The sequence below is a fragment of the Takifugu flavidus genome, chromosome 3 (assembly GCF_003711565.1).
Source record: "Takifugu flavidus isolate HTHZ2018 chromosome 3, ASM371156v2, whole genome shotgun sequence".
Lineage (NCBI taxonomy): Eukaryota > Metazoa > Chordata > Actinopteri > Tetraodontiformes > Tetraodontidae > Takifugu > Takifugu flavidus.
Genome location: NC_079522.1, coordinates 5,075,707 through 5,090,573, shown reverse-complemented (window position 1 = coordinate 5,090,573; position 14,867 = coordinate 5,075,707). Strand labels below are relative to the sequence as shown.

General features: G+C 50.6%; 4 protein-coding genes across 11 annotated transcripts; 3 read left to right on the top strand and 1 right to left on the bottom strand.

The window, feature by feature from the left end:
* Positions 1 to 50: 50 nt before the first annotated feature.
* On the top strand, positions 51 to 3,453 carry badb (BCL2 associated agonist of cell death b). 2 transcript variants are annotated; one of them, XM_057026385.1, is made up of 4 exons: positions 51 to 255; positions 784 to 939; positions 1,138 to 1,358; positions 1,435 to 3,453. In XM_057026385.1, exons 2-4 carry the CDS (start codon positions 792 to 794, stop codon positions 1,570 to 1,572), a joined length of 507 nt encoding a protein of 168 aa, XP_056882365.1. In that variant the 5' UTR covers positions 51 to 255; positions 784 to 791; the 3' UTR covers positions 1,573 to 3,453. The 2 variants fall into 2 exon arrangements, with proteins under 2 accessions (XP_056882365.1, XP_056882364.1); XM_057026384.1 differs by lacking the exon at positions 51 to 255 and adding an exon at positions 313 to 466.
* zgc:101765 (uncharacterized protein LOC450036 homolog) lies at positions 3,325 to 5,382 on the bottom strand. Its single transcript, XM_057026373.1, has 6 exons — positions 5,240 to 5,382; positions 4,499 to 4,748; positions 4,284 to 4,429; positions 4,035 to 4,174; positions 3,801 to 3,959; positions 3,325 to 3,709 (listed from the first exon to the last, which is right to left on the bottom strand). Exons 2-6 carry the CDS (start codon positions 4,741 to 4,743, stop codon positions 3,530 to 3,532), a joined length of 870 nt encoding a protein of 289 aa, XP_056882353.1. The 5' UTR covers positions 4,744 to 4,748; positions 5,240 to 5,382; the 3' UTR covers positions 3,325 to 3,529.
* A 1,085-nt stretch (positions 5,383 to 6,467) lies between these two features.
* Positions 6,468 to 12,031, top strand: LOC130522252 (membrane-anchored junction protein). Of its 6 annotated transcripts, none has more exons than XM_057026381.1 (10): positions 6,468 to 6,581; positions 6,915 to 7,017; positions 7,446 to 7,470; positions 7,604 to 7,679; positions 7,797 to 7,898; positions 8,013 to 8,062; positions 8,167 to 8,288; positions 9,631 to 9,694; positions 10,521 to 10,659; positions 10,817 to 12,031. In XM_057026381.1, exons 2-9 carry the CDS (start codon positions 6,917 to 6,919, stop codon positions 10,644 to 10,646), a joined length of 666 nt encoding a protein of 221 aa, XP_056882361.1. In that variant the 5' UTR covers positions 6,468 to 6,581; positions 6,915 to 6,916; the 3' UTR covers positions 10,647 to 10,659; positions 10,817 to 12,031. The 6 variants fall into 6 exon arrangements, with proteins under 6 accessions (XP_056882361.1, XP_056882360.1, XP_056882356.1 ...); XM_057026380.1 differs by having other exon boundaries at positions 7,443 to 7,470; positions 10,524 to 10,659; XM_057026376.1 differs by having other exon boundaries at positions 7,443 to 7,470.
* On the top strand, positions 11,081 to 14,832 carry gpha2 (glycoprotein hormone subunit alpha 2). 2 transcript variants are annotated; one of them, XM_057026390.1, is made up of 4 exons: positions 11,081 to 12,825; positions 13,684 to 13,822; positions 13,955 to 14,139; positions 14,218 to 14,832. In XM_057026390.1, the coding sequence occupies exons 2-4, from the start codon at positions 13,696 to 13,698 to the stop codon at positions 14,320 to 14,322; spliced, it is 417 nt and encodes a 138-aa protein (XP_056882370.1). In that variant the 5' UTR covers positions 11,081 to 12,825; positions 13,684 to 13,695; the 3' UTR covers positions 14,323 to 14,832. The 2 variants fall into 2 exon arrangements, with proteins under 2 accessions (XP_056882370.1, XP_056882369.1); XM_057026389.1 differs by having other exon boundaries at positions 11,081 to 13,822.
* Positions 14,833 to 14,867: the final 35 nt, after the last annotated feature.

The window sequence follows — 14,867 nt, the reverse complement described above, 5'->3', positions numbered from 1 at the left end:
GCGCCTCGGTTTCCGCTGCGCCTCTACTCGCAGCACTACGGGAGGCCGGATGAGACAAACAAAGCTCGCGCCCGGTCCTGGCCCGCAACAGTGACGTCAGCGCGCAGCGGCGGCGCGGCGATTGGGCAAACTGGGAAGCGGACTGGACGGCGAGAAAGACAGGACACCGATTACAAAAACAACCACCGAGGCCGCATGCACCGAGCCCAACAGCCACCGGTAGTTTCCCGGCTGACGCAGTAAAGAAAACTTCGGGTAGGAAATTCCGTCAGGCGGTCCTATTTCCACCCCCTTTGACACAACACGGCGGTCGGTGGAGCCGCTCGGCGGCTTCCGCCCTCCGCCGAACTTTCTTTTGTCCTCCTCAATCAACAACAAAACCTCCGAGTCGCCGGGTTGACCCACGGGCGTTTGTGGACGGCAGAAATGTCCACCACGGGGGAAAGTCTTCAATTAAGCGTCGCTGGTGCGGTGGTCCGTGAACACATCGGGGTTGTTGTCCTGTAAATACCTTTGGAGGGATAGATATGGGGGTCGGAGATATGGGGAGATATGGGTGTGTTTGGGGCAGCCCTGGCCGTTTTAGGGTGTGTAGAATAGGAGTCAACATGTTGTTTGCTAGGAAAATATTGAGATTGTTGGACGCTTGTCCTCCTCATTGGACTCCTCTGCTGACATTTGTATGGCGACCCGGACTTCTGCCCCCTCCATAATAGCAGGAAGTGTATAATCGTTCCTCTGGGTTCTCCATTTTCATTTTGTCCCTGAACTTTATCCCTCCAGATGTTACGATGGCGACGAAGTTCAGCATTTCCAGCGACAGCGACTCGGATCCCTCGGAGGAGGTGGACGAAGGAGAGAGGAATAGTTCTCTAAGTGAGCAGGAGAGGCAGGTTCTTCAGCGGCACACCCTGACTCTACCTGAACTCAGACTGACAGGTGGGAAACCCTTTTAAAGCCAATAACAATGAAGGAAAATGCTCTGTCGCTTTTAATTGCCACCCACTAAACTGAATGTTCAGAAGCACCAGCCTCACTCCCGAGGACATCTGTGGGGACTTATAATCGGGATAAAGACATCCACTATGCCGCTTCACGATCCGGAACAACTGACACAGACCCCTTTCCTTTCCGTAGGTACCAGTCGGACCAGGGTCAGCTCGGAGTCCCAGGCGTCCACCTTCTCCAGAGAGGAAGAGCTTCAGGGGAACGGGGAGGATGAGGCCGGGACGCCCACGGAAGGAGCCCCGTTCAGAGGAAGGTCCAGGTCAGCGCCTCCCGCCTTGTGGGCCGCGCAGAGATACGGCCGGCAGCTCCGGAGAATGAGCGACGAGTTCGACAGCTTGCTGGATAAAGGGGTGAGCGCGGCAAAAACGGAAGCAGCGGCCCCGATTCAAGGGCGTTGCCTTTAAATGTGTTTGTTCTGCCCTGCAGGGGATGAGGAAGACCAACAGCACCGGATCGACCAAACCGATGCACCACTCCTGGAGCTGGTGGAGCTACCTGTTCAGCCACCAGGAGACGGAGGGCGAGAACGGCCACCACGACGGCCACACGCACCGCACTGAGTAGGGGGGGGGGCCGTGAGTTAGAGATATGAAGGTTCGCTGGGGGCAGGAAGCCATTCGGAACAACCGAACCTCTAAAAGAGGATCGATTTCCAAAAAGATCAATTTTAAACACAATTGGTTACTACTTGTAAGATTATTTTTTTTCTGTATTTGTGTCGGTTGTGATGTGAAACGTGTGGGTGGGCAACACACTGTGAAACGATACAAGACGGGCAGGTGTGGTATCAGAAGCACAGGAAACAGGTTTAAAACTACAAAAAAAAAAGACAGGTTCCAGTACACAAAGTCAGACTAAGCTGTCCATCTTCCCGATTTCCCTTCCACCCTGCGTGGCTCCCTCCAGCGGCGAGTCGCCGATGTCCGCTGCAAATCGTGGCGTTCGCGACAAACAGGAGTGTTTGGAAATCTCTGTAGTTTTGTGCCAAATCAAATCAGGGCGGGCGCGTGAGAAAAAGTTGGGTTTTCCGAGTGTTCGACCCAAGCCTTCATCCAGCTTCCTGTTCTGATGCTTTAACTGGACGATCATAAACTGCTTAAAAGAGGAACAATCTTGTACGAGGACAATCTCTCTATCTTTTGTAAAACTTCAGGGTTAGATTTTAGCCGCAGAGAGACGACATTACAAGCACAAATCGATAGCAGATCTATCTTTTTAAACAGAAAACTCGGGCGAGGAAAGAGGAAAAAGAAAACTGTGGAAATTTTAAAGTGTAAATATTTTCTGGACATTCTAGCATATGGCAGGGCGTAGAGCTAAGTGGTTTCTATTTTACCGGCGTTAGCGCCCAGGCTAACCTAGCAATAGGCAGTGTACAATCTATGGCTGTTGTGGTAAGTGATTTGTGCATATTTAAAGAGGGGGGGGTAAATTAACTGCTGTACGTGGAGCCGACACTAACATTTGGTTGTCTTTGTTTGCACCAGTGCGTCGAGGTGACGGCAATTAGCTCACCTTTATACAGAGGTTTTTATCAGAGTTTTGTCTTGTTGGCCTGGTAAATCTTTATATCTGCACTGGAATGTTAAAAATAAGGTCCTAATCTGCAAGATCTGATGTGCGGCCGCGCCGATTTGACGCTACTAGTCCGGGTTGGCGCGCCCCGCGTCGCTGGGTTAATCTGATTGGGACTCGTCTGTGAATCGTTGATTGATATGTGACTAATGGTAATGGGTTCGTGATCCTGTCTTATTCTCCGCAAGGAGCCTCGAGTGGTTAAGTGGTCTGGTGTGTCGGTTAAAGGGTTGCTTCTTCGTTATCTTTGTCTTTTCTCCAAACGTTAAGGGCATTTCGTTGAACCGGAACTCAAGACAATCGAGGGCAATGTTGTTTTGACTCATTCCCGTTGGATAAGCTGGTAATCTGAACTGACAAACATTTAGCGTCCCTTCCATGAAGCCGTGTTACAGTTAGGTTAGACGCTTCCACCTCCCGTGACCTGGCGGAAGGACGTCCACGCTGTCGTGAAGTGCCCTGAACATGCTGTCACCTGTGGGGGTGGGCATAACTCTGCCCGTTTAGCCAGATAGCGCCTTAAAACTTCACCGCTTGCTTTCACTTATTGCCGAGAACCAACGACGCTGATGGGAAACATGGTTAATGAGGTTTATTTCCAGCAAAATTGTCAGAAAAGTTCATTCTTAGCATCTTTTTTTTCCGCTGCACATTAGCGGCAGTGTACGCCCCAGAGGCCTCACCCGCCTGGGCACGTTCTTGCAACCATCCTTGATATTACTTGAATCCAGAGAAGACGTGTATGGTGGAAATTTTATTCTGGTTTATTTCTTTTCCCAAATCAACTTTTGTAAATGTATTTTCTCTACAGCTGTGAAACTTCTGGTATATGCTGTCCTGAATAAAAAAGAACTTAAGAGTGGTTTTAAAGTGAGCGTTTCAATCCACGGTCGAGATGAACCTTGCAAATTAAGGTCTTGAATAAAAAAGTGGCACTTTTGGCGCGTCAGACCACCTGTGAGGGATCCCAGCAGTACCTGTGGCTGCATTCCAGAGCTGACAGTCTGTCCATGTCGGAATCACTGATGGAGAAGTCAAAGATCTCGGCGTTTTCTCTTATTCTGTCTGGATTCGACGACTTGGGCAGCACAGCGACGCCTTGCTGCACGGCCCAGCGCAGCAGCACCTGAAAGGAAGAGATGGGCAAAGAATAATGCCAGAGAAACGTTTTAAAACAGCCCACGAGCAGCTGATTGTGGGGGTGGGAGAACATTTACCTGTGCAGGTGAGCGCCCACAATTCTTCGCCACCTCCAGGACCACGGGCCCATGGAGCAGCTCTCCTCGCCCTAAAGAGGAATAGGCTTGAAAACACACACCATACTCCTTACACACACTCCTCAGCTCATCCTGGCACAGCTGGGGGTGAAACTCCACCTACCATAAAGGAAGAAAATGGTGTTTTTTTCCCCCTGTGAGTGGCACAAATCCTCATTAACTCATGCGTGATACCTGCAGCAAAGCAGGCGGGACTTTGCAGCTCTGCATCAGCTCCCTCATGTGTGCTGGCGTGTAGTTGGAGACTCCGATGGCCTTCAGCGTCCCCTGAGCGTGCAGCTCCTCCAGCGCGGCCCAACTCTGAGCTCGGTTGCCTGAGTTAAAGTCAGCGATTCAGGAAAGCGAGTTTACAATCTTAAAGTGGATATTTCGCAAATAATTAATACAGCCGCTGATATAGAGGCTCAGCATTAAGGTCTTTACCAGAGTTGCGTTGGTCAGAAACGGACCGATTTTGCGTGCCGGGCCAGTGAATCAGGTAGAGGTCAATGTAGCCCACATCCAGCTGGGCCAGGCTGCGGAGGGCTGCTTCCTTTGCTCTCTCGCCCTGGTCCTTTGGACCCAGTTTACTGCAGAGAGATAATTCACTTTATGAAATGGTTTCAGGAGACACGTGCTGCTCACAGTGTTGGTGCTACCTGATTATGAAAATATCCTCTCGAGTCAAACCATATTTAGGCAGGAGCTTCTTCAGGGCTTGTCCTAAAGCTGATTCATTTTGGTAGACTGTGGCGCTGTCAAAGGCCCGGTAGCCAGCAGCCAGCGCGGCGTCCACTGCCTGGTGCACAATGTCTGGAGACACCAATTTGTCGGTCCCCAACCCCAAGAGGGGCATGTGGACCCCCGTGTTGAGGAGGACAGTGTGACAGGTGGAGGAGGACATCTTATCTGCAGAGGAAAATGTGATTTTGTTCATATAATCTTGCTTGAAATGTCATATGGGGGAAAAAACGCTCAAAAATAAAACCGACTTTCTCACCCTGCAGATATTAGGATTCAACAACAAGAAGGTTTACTGCATGGCAAAGGTCACACTGAGCAATGAAATTTTATGGTGCAATTAAAATTTCCTTCATGCAGTTACTGTGCAATAAAATGAGCAACAAATGGTGGAATGTTCGGCATGAATCCTTTAAATTGAGAGTCGTGTTAATGCAGTTGTGATGTGATATTCAAAAACCCTCAAATGTCGCAGCAGTAAAATGTCTGAACGTCCCACAAACCCTGCAAATAACGGTATCATAAAGCTAGAAAGTTGCACATTAGACGCTGGGAAATTATTGTTTCATTGGTATGAAAATGCAGCGACGCTGATTAAAGAATTTTAGCGTACCAAAAGTTACTTTCAGAAGCTGTAAATCAAAGTTGTGGATTCTCACCTTTTTAGCCCGTTCAATTTTGTTAGTGGCGTAGAATAATGGCGTTTAGCGCACATGCCTTTTAAATAACTTCGGTTCCGCAATACGAAGTCAACTGCCGATCACGTGACATGATGAGGGCGGGAGCTAGGGTCACCATAGTGACGCCGTAAGGACACAGATTGTTCTCATGCCGCCAATTGAGGGAATTGTCGCAAAATCAGCCAAAATTGACACTTATAGGATGTGTGTAGCCCGTTGTAACTTTTGAAATCTTATTTCTGATCTGCAGAGTCTGCACTTGTGAGGTGTGTTGCACATTTTTATATATTTTATGAGTGCCAAACATTTTCAAGGGTTTCATGATTGCTTTCATTTTTAAAATGTAAATTGTATTCTAAAGTGATCACACTTACACTTGCTTGCAAATGATGTACATTTTTTTTAAAAGTGAAAAATTAGCAATCATGCATAAGTCTATAATATCAATAATTTAAAACCCCTAATTTTTAACTTAATGGCTGTAAAATTGAAATAAATAACATACTTTTTGTGTTGTCCTATTCATTAAGCAAAAAATACAAATGAATATTTAAAAACAATGTCTGTTTTATTTGTTTAGGAGCTAATTTCATCAGTAGTGTAGAATCAACATAAACTCGGGGCAGGGTGGGCTCAGTCTGTAGGGGACTGGACTGAGAAGTGGAAGTCCTGGTCTCGGAGGTGTTCTGGTAGTAGGGCTCTGGGGTACCCTCAAGTCAGATACAAAAATGCCCACATGCATCTGGGATCCACCTCATGACCCCCAAAGGTCAAGAAAAAAATATGAACATAACGAACTTTGACCTTACTAGGAACTATATTTTAACTTTTTAACAGGCTTGCTGTGTGAAAGACCAGTGCAGCCTGGAACAGTCTGCACTTACAAAGCCCCGTTGAGCTTAATGGCAACAATTGTGTCAACAACACACACTTTTGTAAATGTATAGACAGCATGTGGAGAGGATAAAGGCTGTTCTGCCCCTAATATCTGCGTGTATGTGTGCAACCATTTTAATATACTTATGTTTAGACAGCTAACTTGATACTTTTACCAATATAAATGCTGTCATGTCGTCTGATCATCACAGTGTTCGTGTTTCCATTTTTAAACTTTAGCAGCACAGTTGTTTGTCATGTCAGTTTTATAGACAAAAAAAACGCAGCTACGAACAGAAATTAAGCTACCGGAAACTACTTTGTCCTTCAGCGGAAGTCGAACGATAAAAACCGGAACAAGCGGTAAATTGGTAGTGGGCGGGGCGGAATAATAACGGAGCGATTGCGTCGACACGTCCTGGTCGCCTGCTTTATAGAGATTACGGTAATTATAACTCTCTCTCTCTCTCTGTGTGTGTGTGTGTGTGGTGTGTGTGTGTGTGTGTGTGTGTGTGTGTGTGTGTGTGTGTGTGTGTGTGTGTGTGACATAGAGAGAGAGAGAGAGTGTGTATGAGCGACACGCAAACTTTATTTCTTCACTAGCTAACTAGCATTTTCGCTCGGTTACGTGCGCAGTGTAATTTGGAACATTTAATTCCACAAGTGCCGCCGCCCCCCCCCCCCCCAGGATTAATAAGTAAATAATTTAACTGTGTCGTTATGTGTACTCAATAAAGCGAGACCGTTTTTGTAATAAATTCGTAATTAATCATCGCAGCCATGCAGTCTCAGGCCCCTCCAGCGCCGTCAGAAACTCGCTTTTTCAGGGGTGGAAACGTGATCTACAAGTTCGAGATCAGGCGCAACAGCGGCAAGATCAGGCAAGATCCCTTCCTCGCTCTCTCATTTCTGCTTGTCCATTGATGACAGACAACAGGAGCCATGGGGACAAATGTGCAGACAGCAAAGCCAAAGCAGAGAAATGAAGGAAGCCTCCAGCATCCTTGCATGATTCCCCGCCATTCCTCCCTCTTTCTTCCCAGGTTTCAGCTCCTCAAAGCTTTAACAAACTGTTTATCAGTCCAAAATGCTGCTGCAAAGACAGTTGTGCTTCAGGCAAGAGGAGAAACGGAGTTTTCCTCCATTTTAAGGCCCTTTTAGAGCACTTTTCTCTGTTATGTGTTAGTTAAGCTGAACATTTTGCATCAGCCCCGTTTTCTAGCTCTCATAAGTTCCCTGCAATCCTCAATGCTGCCTTTAATTCTATAAGTGAATATTTGTGCTAACGTTGTGCTTTTTTTGTTAGAAGAAAATGCTTCAGACAGGAGCTGAGGGTATTTCTACCTTTGTTTTCTTGATTCACCAACACCCACATTCTTCCTCATTCTCCAGAAACGTCTGCTTCTTCTCTGACCGAATGACGTCGTACTTGTTGTGCAACCCCATCTCTTTATTTTACCCCCACAGAGGATCGTCAGAACGGTCCTTGGGAACCTCAACAGCCTCCAGCCTTTCTCCAGCATCCACTTTAACGTCTTCCCTTGTATCCTTTAGTCATTTTAAAGGGGTTCATTCCATCAGCATTATAATCGCTGTGCACAAACGCGCTCCTGTTTAGCATCCGTTCCCTGTTCTACGTTCTCTTAACTGCCGTCCTCAGATAAGAGGCGCTGGAGGGGGGCGGCGAAGGTGATGTGCAGCCAGCATGAGAGCGATGTAAAAGTGTTCCCCTTTGTTCTTATCATCTGCCTGGAGGAGAAGAGTGAGATTTGACTCTCTGGGCTGTTGCCATCACGCCACTGTGCTTTATTCAAGCAGGTCGGCGTCCTGTTCATCCATTGTTTACCCATTATTATTATTATTATTATTATTTCAGAGGCCTCGTTCAGTTCAACAGAAGACTGCGACACTTCCTGCTCCATTAAGGTCTGTTTTGTTTGATTCCACTGGATTGTTTTTGCTATTCCACTGTGATTTGTTATTAGCCGCCATATTGACAGATCACAGACGGGCAGTGATGTGTGTTGCAGGGGGGAGAGGAGCCGGAACAGAGCCCCCCAAAGCGCTGTAGGAGAGAGTCACCACTAGAGGACGCTGTGCTACAGGAGTTAGAGAAGGAGCTGGAGTATGAGAGCAAGGTGTGCGTGATCAGGTGAGTCCAAACCCCTTCCGTGCATCTAGGGCTCTTCCCTTTGAGGAATCTGGTCATTAAATGGCATATTTCTGTTACAAATAGTTTGAATCCAAGGCCATAAAGCCAGCCGGGTTTTCTGTCCCACCCAGTTTTTTACAAAAGAAACTGGACCCTCGGGTCAAAGCAGGTGTCCACCTGGTAGGAAAGAAAACCCGGCTGAGCCGTGGGCCCGGTGGGACCGGGTCGTGAAGGTGAAGGTGCTAAACTCACCCTCAAACTGTCCGTTTGCTCATTCGTGGCTTCTGCAAACTCATTGTCTCTTACGGGTCCAAGGTCAGAGGTCATATCAGGTAGATTATACATAAATAATGTACAGATAACATTTAATTTGCTAAAGGGGGGGTTAGGCTGAGCTCCAGTGGATATGATGTCATTATTCCTGTGTGGGATGAGCAGCAAAACAGGTAAAAGTGGCTCATAACATCACACACACACACACACACGCTCGCCTCATTGTTAATGTTCTATAGAAAAGGCCGATGGCGGCAGCTGAGTCATGCCCCCCCCCCCCCCACCTGCTCCAGGTAATGAATTTATATAAACCAGCTCGGCCGAGCGTGAGGAACACACACTCAGATGCACAAAGCGGGAAAATATCCTGCGGACACGAGAGTGTCAAGCCGTCAGCGCTCGGCAGGAAATGGGCTCCAGCGTTCAGCGCCTTGACCACCGCGCACATGTCGGCACACGGCGCGGGCGTGTTCGCGCGTGGGGTCGGTTCCCGCACGCCGCCCGGGGGGGGGGGGGGGGGGGGGGGGGATGTACCGCTAAACGCAGAACGATAGCTTCCGTGGTTGGCGCGCGTGACGGAGCCAGCTCGCCGTTCGCCCGGCCACACGCTCGACGGGAGTCGCGGCGCGCCCGTGGCGAGGTCTCAACCGAGGTGAAATGCATTGTGGGATACCGAGCCGTCCCGAACCCACACGAGTGGCGTCTTGAAGCTGAAGGGCGCTGGGGTGCACACGTCAAAGGGTCCTCGCTGCAAGCAGACCTAGCTTAAGACAGCGAGGTATCCCACAATGCATTTCACCGAGCACATATGGGTGAATACTGAGTGTTGAGAAACAGATGGTGAGGTTTGGGATCGTTTAACCGGCATTTTGGGGGGATTTTCTGGGCAATGTGACTTTAGCGTGAAGCTCCAAATGAGAGAAGGACGTTTTCAAGACCCAAACGTTTGACCAAAGACTTCCAGAGACAATATTTAGCTTCGCTCCCAGCACAGCAGCCTCCCACTTATCAGAGGATCGCAACATTTCCGAAGCTTTTGTCTAAATTCCACACTTTTCCGGGCTTCCAGTGAGCAGCACCGGAGCGCGCCTGCGGGGGAAGAGGTCCAGCAAAGCGGCGGGGACGTTGCCGAGGCGAGTGCTTTCATGACTCTGTGTGGCTCAGCCTGTTACTCATCACGTTTTACTGCCGCCATGACTCGCCACCCTCTTAAATGTCAAATAAAGGCGTCACTTCTGCCCCGAAAACAATTCGTCTTTCAATTTAAGACTCATAACACTCTTTTGTTTCTTCTCTACCGCGTACATAAACACGCGCTCTTCCTGCCGCTCTGCCTCCGATGTAGCCCCGGGGCTAACATTAGCGCAGACAGGTAGGATAACGAGTATTATTAAGGTTAATAATAGCATGACATCAGACAAAGCGTGTCCACGTTTCTAAGCGAGGGCGCTTGTGTTTCTGCTGATACGCATCAGTTTGGTTAGCAACAAAGCCTGAAAATTACCCCGTTTACCCCGTTACTATTTTTTTCCCCCCCCCCTTCCCTGGTTATTCATCTCATCTGATCTCTACACACATTCCCGACTCCTTTCTCTTCCCTTCTGAAGTGGAAAAAATGATTTAAACTGACAACGTCAGGCCTTCAAACAGCTTACGCTCCAACAAAGAAGGGGATCATTAGGTGAGCGTTCAGCTCGCACAAGCGAGTTTAAAAGTCTTAAACCCCAAAGACCGAGAACAACTTTGGTTTATAAACAGTAGCTTCGGTTAAAAGTGCTTTTTAGCCGGCGAGCATCTCCTCATCGATAGCTAAGCATGTGGACTTTAGCACATTTAGCTAAACTTCATCCGCGATCTTCTGAATTCACGTTTGCTTTTGATCTCTTTGATTCCGTTTTTAGCAAAGGCTTCTTATCCAGTTCCAGTAATTGACTTTTTCCTTCATTCCGTAACAATTAGCAGAACTCGGGAAGCTCAGAGGTCCGGCCCGAGACCGAACACAGCAGCCGCAGCGAAGACGAGTCTGACGAGGACGGAGAAGACGCTCGCCAGGGCCAGACGCACCCGCCAGGCCGGGACTCCTGACCCGCCTGGCCAGGTTAGTTGGGTTGGCCCCGCCCACAAACATGAGGTCACTCCTCTGCGGTCAGTTCGGGAGGCGCCGACATTAGCTCGGCACCGACTCCACACAACCGTCATGCTAACGTTGCTAACAACATCGCGCTCCTCTCTAAAGCCCGTTTCTCCTCCCGCAGCTACATCTTCCCGTTCTCGCTGTTCGTCAAAGAGCCCTGAGGCGCCCGAGGACTCCCCCCCCCCCCCCCCCCGCTGGTTTTGTTCTGGGGCGGCCCCCCCAGTTCATGAGCACGAGTTCTGTTCCTTCAGCTAGCTGCAGTTCCCTCAGCTATCTTCATTTATTCATTCATTCACTCCAGACCGTCACTGTTTTAAACGGCTGTGTGTTAACCTTAACCCCCCCCCAATCAGTTTAAACCAGTCACGTGCGTGTGTGTCCAGGTTGTCAGACTTTACTGTCCTTGTGAGGACCAAGCCCAGTTTAGGATGTCGGGACGAGCGTCGCGGTTTTGGGGTTTATGTCCATATGGTGTTTTACGAGACATCTGACTAAAAGGAGCCGGCGGCCGAGTCTTTTTCCCATCATTGTACGGTCGCATATCCAGGAAGTTCAGACACAGTTGAGCCACCACAGGCTGCTGTGAAGCCGCGTCCGCTCGAAAACCCGTTTCAAGGGGGGGGGGGACGGCTCCAGACAGGTGATGGGACGGGATCGAGGTGCGTTTGGTACCCGTGTGTCGCTACGTCAGGCTAACTGGGTCAGCCGTTGCCATAGAAACAGGAAAACCTTGTGTAACCCTCCACTTATGTTGGAGTATCCTGTCAGACGCGGTGATGCACACACGCGTCACCATCGCAGTGAGAAACGGGCGCGCACGAGAGTAAAATAACAGAGCGGAAGCGGACGCATTAATGACATTATAGTAATTCAAGATGGCACCGTCGCCGCGGCAGCCGGGGCCGGCCAGCAACACAAACACGTCGCCACGCGCGTCCATGGAGTGAAGAGCAGCCGTTCACTAAGATGCCCCCCCCCCCCCCACACACACACACCACACCCCAGCACCAGTTGGCATGGAATCCCGAGAAACACACACATACACACACCGCCGACACGCTAATTGTGTTGTATCTTCGCGCGTAACGAGGATGGAATGGGGGGGTGATGTCACACATTCTGTTTTCCGTTGACATAACCAGATTGGGAACGTTTTGGCACGGAGGGGCCGTAAGTTGACGAGTGTGTTTTGCTTAGCGGGGGCACGCGCAGGAGTTCGGGCGTTAGCGAGCCCACTGTTCTCCGTTCCCGTGTGTTTTCCGTGTTGCTCCGGACTGTTTCCTCCTGTACATCTGCTGCTGCTCTCATGAGTTCTGAATAAAGACTTTCTGCTGGGCGTAAGGGGTCAAAGGTCGCGGCGCGCCGGTGCCAACGTTGGCTGAAGCGTCCCGTCTCGCTCCCGCCGCGACGTCCAGCGCGTTTGGAAACCGGCCGACTTCGGTTGTCGGGCGGTTCTTCAGGAAAAGCCATTTGTTTTTTTATTGCCTAATATCGGAGCGGGACCGCGAGCCTTCACCCCCCCGAGCCCGGTTCCTCGGAGACGCGCTCCTCTGCGGTCTGTCCCGCTCCAGGGTCCAGATCCCGCCAGAGTCCATAAAAAAGATCTCTTTACCCGCTGGAGGCTTTGCCGACCCCCCCCCCCCCCGACCCAGAACCCCTCGGTGCCCTCTGACCCGACCCGGACCGTCTCCCCCGTCCAGAACAACAGCTCCAGTGTGGTTTCAGACGCTGGGCTGAAGCTGCGCGCTGATGGAAAACCTATCTAGTTTTCCTCTGTGTCACAGCAGCGTCCCCCCCCCCCCAAAGGTTTAAAACTGGGAGGAGGGCAGAGGGACACTGAGATGGTACCAGACGCCAAGAGCGGGATGGTTTAGACACGTCTGAGGACGCTGGAGGGGTTGTTTTTTTAAAATCTTTTATTTATTCAGGTAAAAAAAAACAAAAGCGAAGATTCCCCTCGAATGTGGGCGTGTCCACGGCTTTAAGGGCCCCCCCGCTCTCACCTGTGTCGCCTATATCTGCAGATGAGCCCCGGGACGCACGCACACACACACGCACACACTCCTGCGCGCACACACCTGTCGGCCGACACACCTGCCCTGCGTCCCAGGAGCCGCCCGTCGTCTCCAGGTAAGAACCAGCAGCTTTTTTACTCTTAATGTTGGATTTAGAGGTAAAAAAGTGGCGAAATAGACCTTTAATTCGTTTTCCTCTGCTTGTTTAAGGACGTTCCAGGTCAATTTCTCTGTAGAATATGTGTAGAAATAACTGAGACTTCGCTCATTTGATGCTACGCTCTGTTAAAAACGAGGCGGCAGCTTTAAATGTGCATATGTGCTCAAAATAGATGGTTTTGAACTCATTTTGGGGAAAACCTGCGCGGCCCAAAAACAGCCTGAGCAGCTCTTTTTAAGTCGTCTGCTTGCTTTTAACAATTAGCTTCCATTAGCCTCCCGCTAACGGTCTCGAACGCACGACCTTCAGGCGTGGAAACCCTTCATGGGGGGGTTCAGGTATTTCCATTTCCCCCGCGGCCTAAAGACCCGGCTCATCAGTCACAGAAGAGCGGGGCTGGAAAAAGCTGCCCCCCCCCCCCGATGGTTGTTTACACACGTGTTGGCGCCCGTGAGCACACGCAGATCGCCGCATGTGTAGGTTAGCGTGCTGACTCAGCAGGTCGCTGTGAGATGAGGCGGACGGAAACGAGAGCGACAACAGGGTTTTTCTCCGTCTTCGCTGTTAGTCAGCTGAGTGACACCCGGGGAGACGGGAGCGACGGGTGGGAAATCACCTCGCCGGAGGTGGGAGGGGCTTCTGGCAAAGCTCGCCGGTCGGAAGTCGGCGCTTGAGACCACCTGTTAGCCTTTACCGTCAGCAGCAGCGAGACCCGCTAGTAGCGGCCCATTCATTTGCTTTTTTTTTTTTTTTTTTTAAAACCGTCGTCGTGGCAACGCCTCATCTACCTCAGTGTTTGTTTGGGCCCTCCAGGCTTCCATCCAGATGTCGCCCAGCACCATCTCACACTTGTGCCTGCTGGCGCTCCCAGTGATGTCGCTGCTGCTGCTCTTCTCTCCGATTGGCCGGAGCCACGACAGCCGCAGCCTCGCCCCGGGGTGCCACCTCCACCGTAAGTGGCGTCGCCCTTCCGGCCCCTCGGGGGCGGCTGTCAATCACGCCGCTGTTCTGGGGCGGCGGCCTTTTCCCGCCACTAGGGGGCGCTTTATCACCCAGGAAATAACCCTCTCTCTCCACCCGCCAGCCTTCAACGTGACCATCCGCAGCGACCGCCGCGGCACGTGCAAAGGCACCCACCTGGTGTTCGCCTGCGTGGGCTACTGCGAATCCAGCGCCTTCCCCTCCAGGTACTCGGTGCTGGTGGCCTCCAACTTCACCCACAACATCACCTCGGCCTCACGCTGCTGCACCATCAGCAGGGACGCCAAGGTGAGCGACCCCGATGGCTCCTGGGGAGGGAGGGGGGGGGGTCTGCTCTCTCCATGACAGCTCCACGTCTTCTCTCAGGTCAAAGTTCGCCTGGACTGCCCCCGAGGCCGCCACCACGACGAGATGGAGATCCTCACAGCGAAGGCGTGCCGCTGCGACATGTGCCGCAGGTCCCGCTACTGAGCCGCGGAGCAGCCGTCGGTAAATGACTGAAGCCCGGCGACGCCTCAGCTGCCCTCCCCCCTCCTTCCCGCCCCCGCGGCGCCGCCGCGAGGCCCGCCGCCGCCTCACTGTAATCTCCAGTCTGTAAAGACGACCTGTTCTGTCCGCTCACGTGTGTTAAGACGTGACGTCCGACGCACAAACTGAATCTCTCGCTCTAAAAAGACCCGACTCATCGTTGCACTGTTTCAAAACCTTTCCAGGAGTTTCAAAACCTTTCCAGGAGTTTCCCACTGATTTAAAAGCATTCGGTGACTCAATAAAGCAAATTTAGGGCCATTTCTGGTCACAAGGGTTCCGCAATAACCACTAAAAACAGACCAAAGAATGTAGAATTATTTATATTTGTGAATTTGAGAATGCAATAAAGGACAACGTGTACATATCTGTCGACGTAGAGAGAGCAAGAATGCACTGTACAGTTTGTGACCAGCTCGTGTTTCAATAAACTTCTGTTTTCTGCCGCTTGAACCTGAACCGGTTTGTTTAACTCCTCTGGTGCGCCA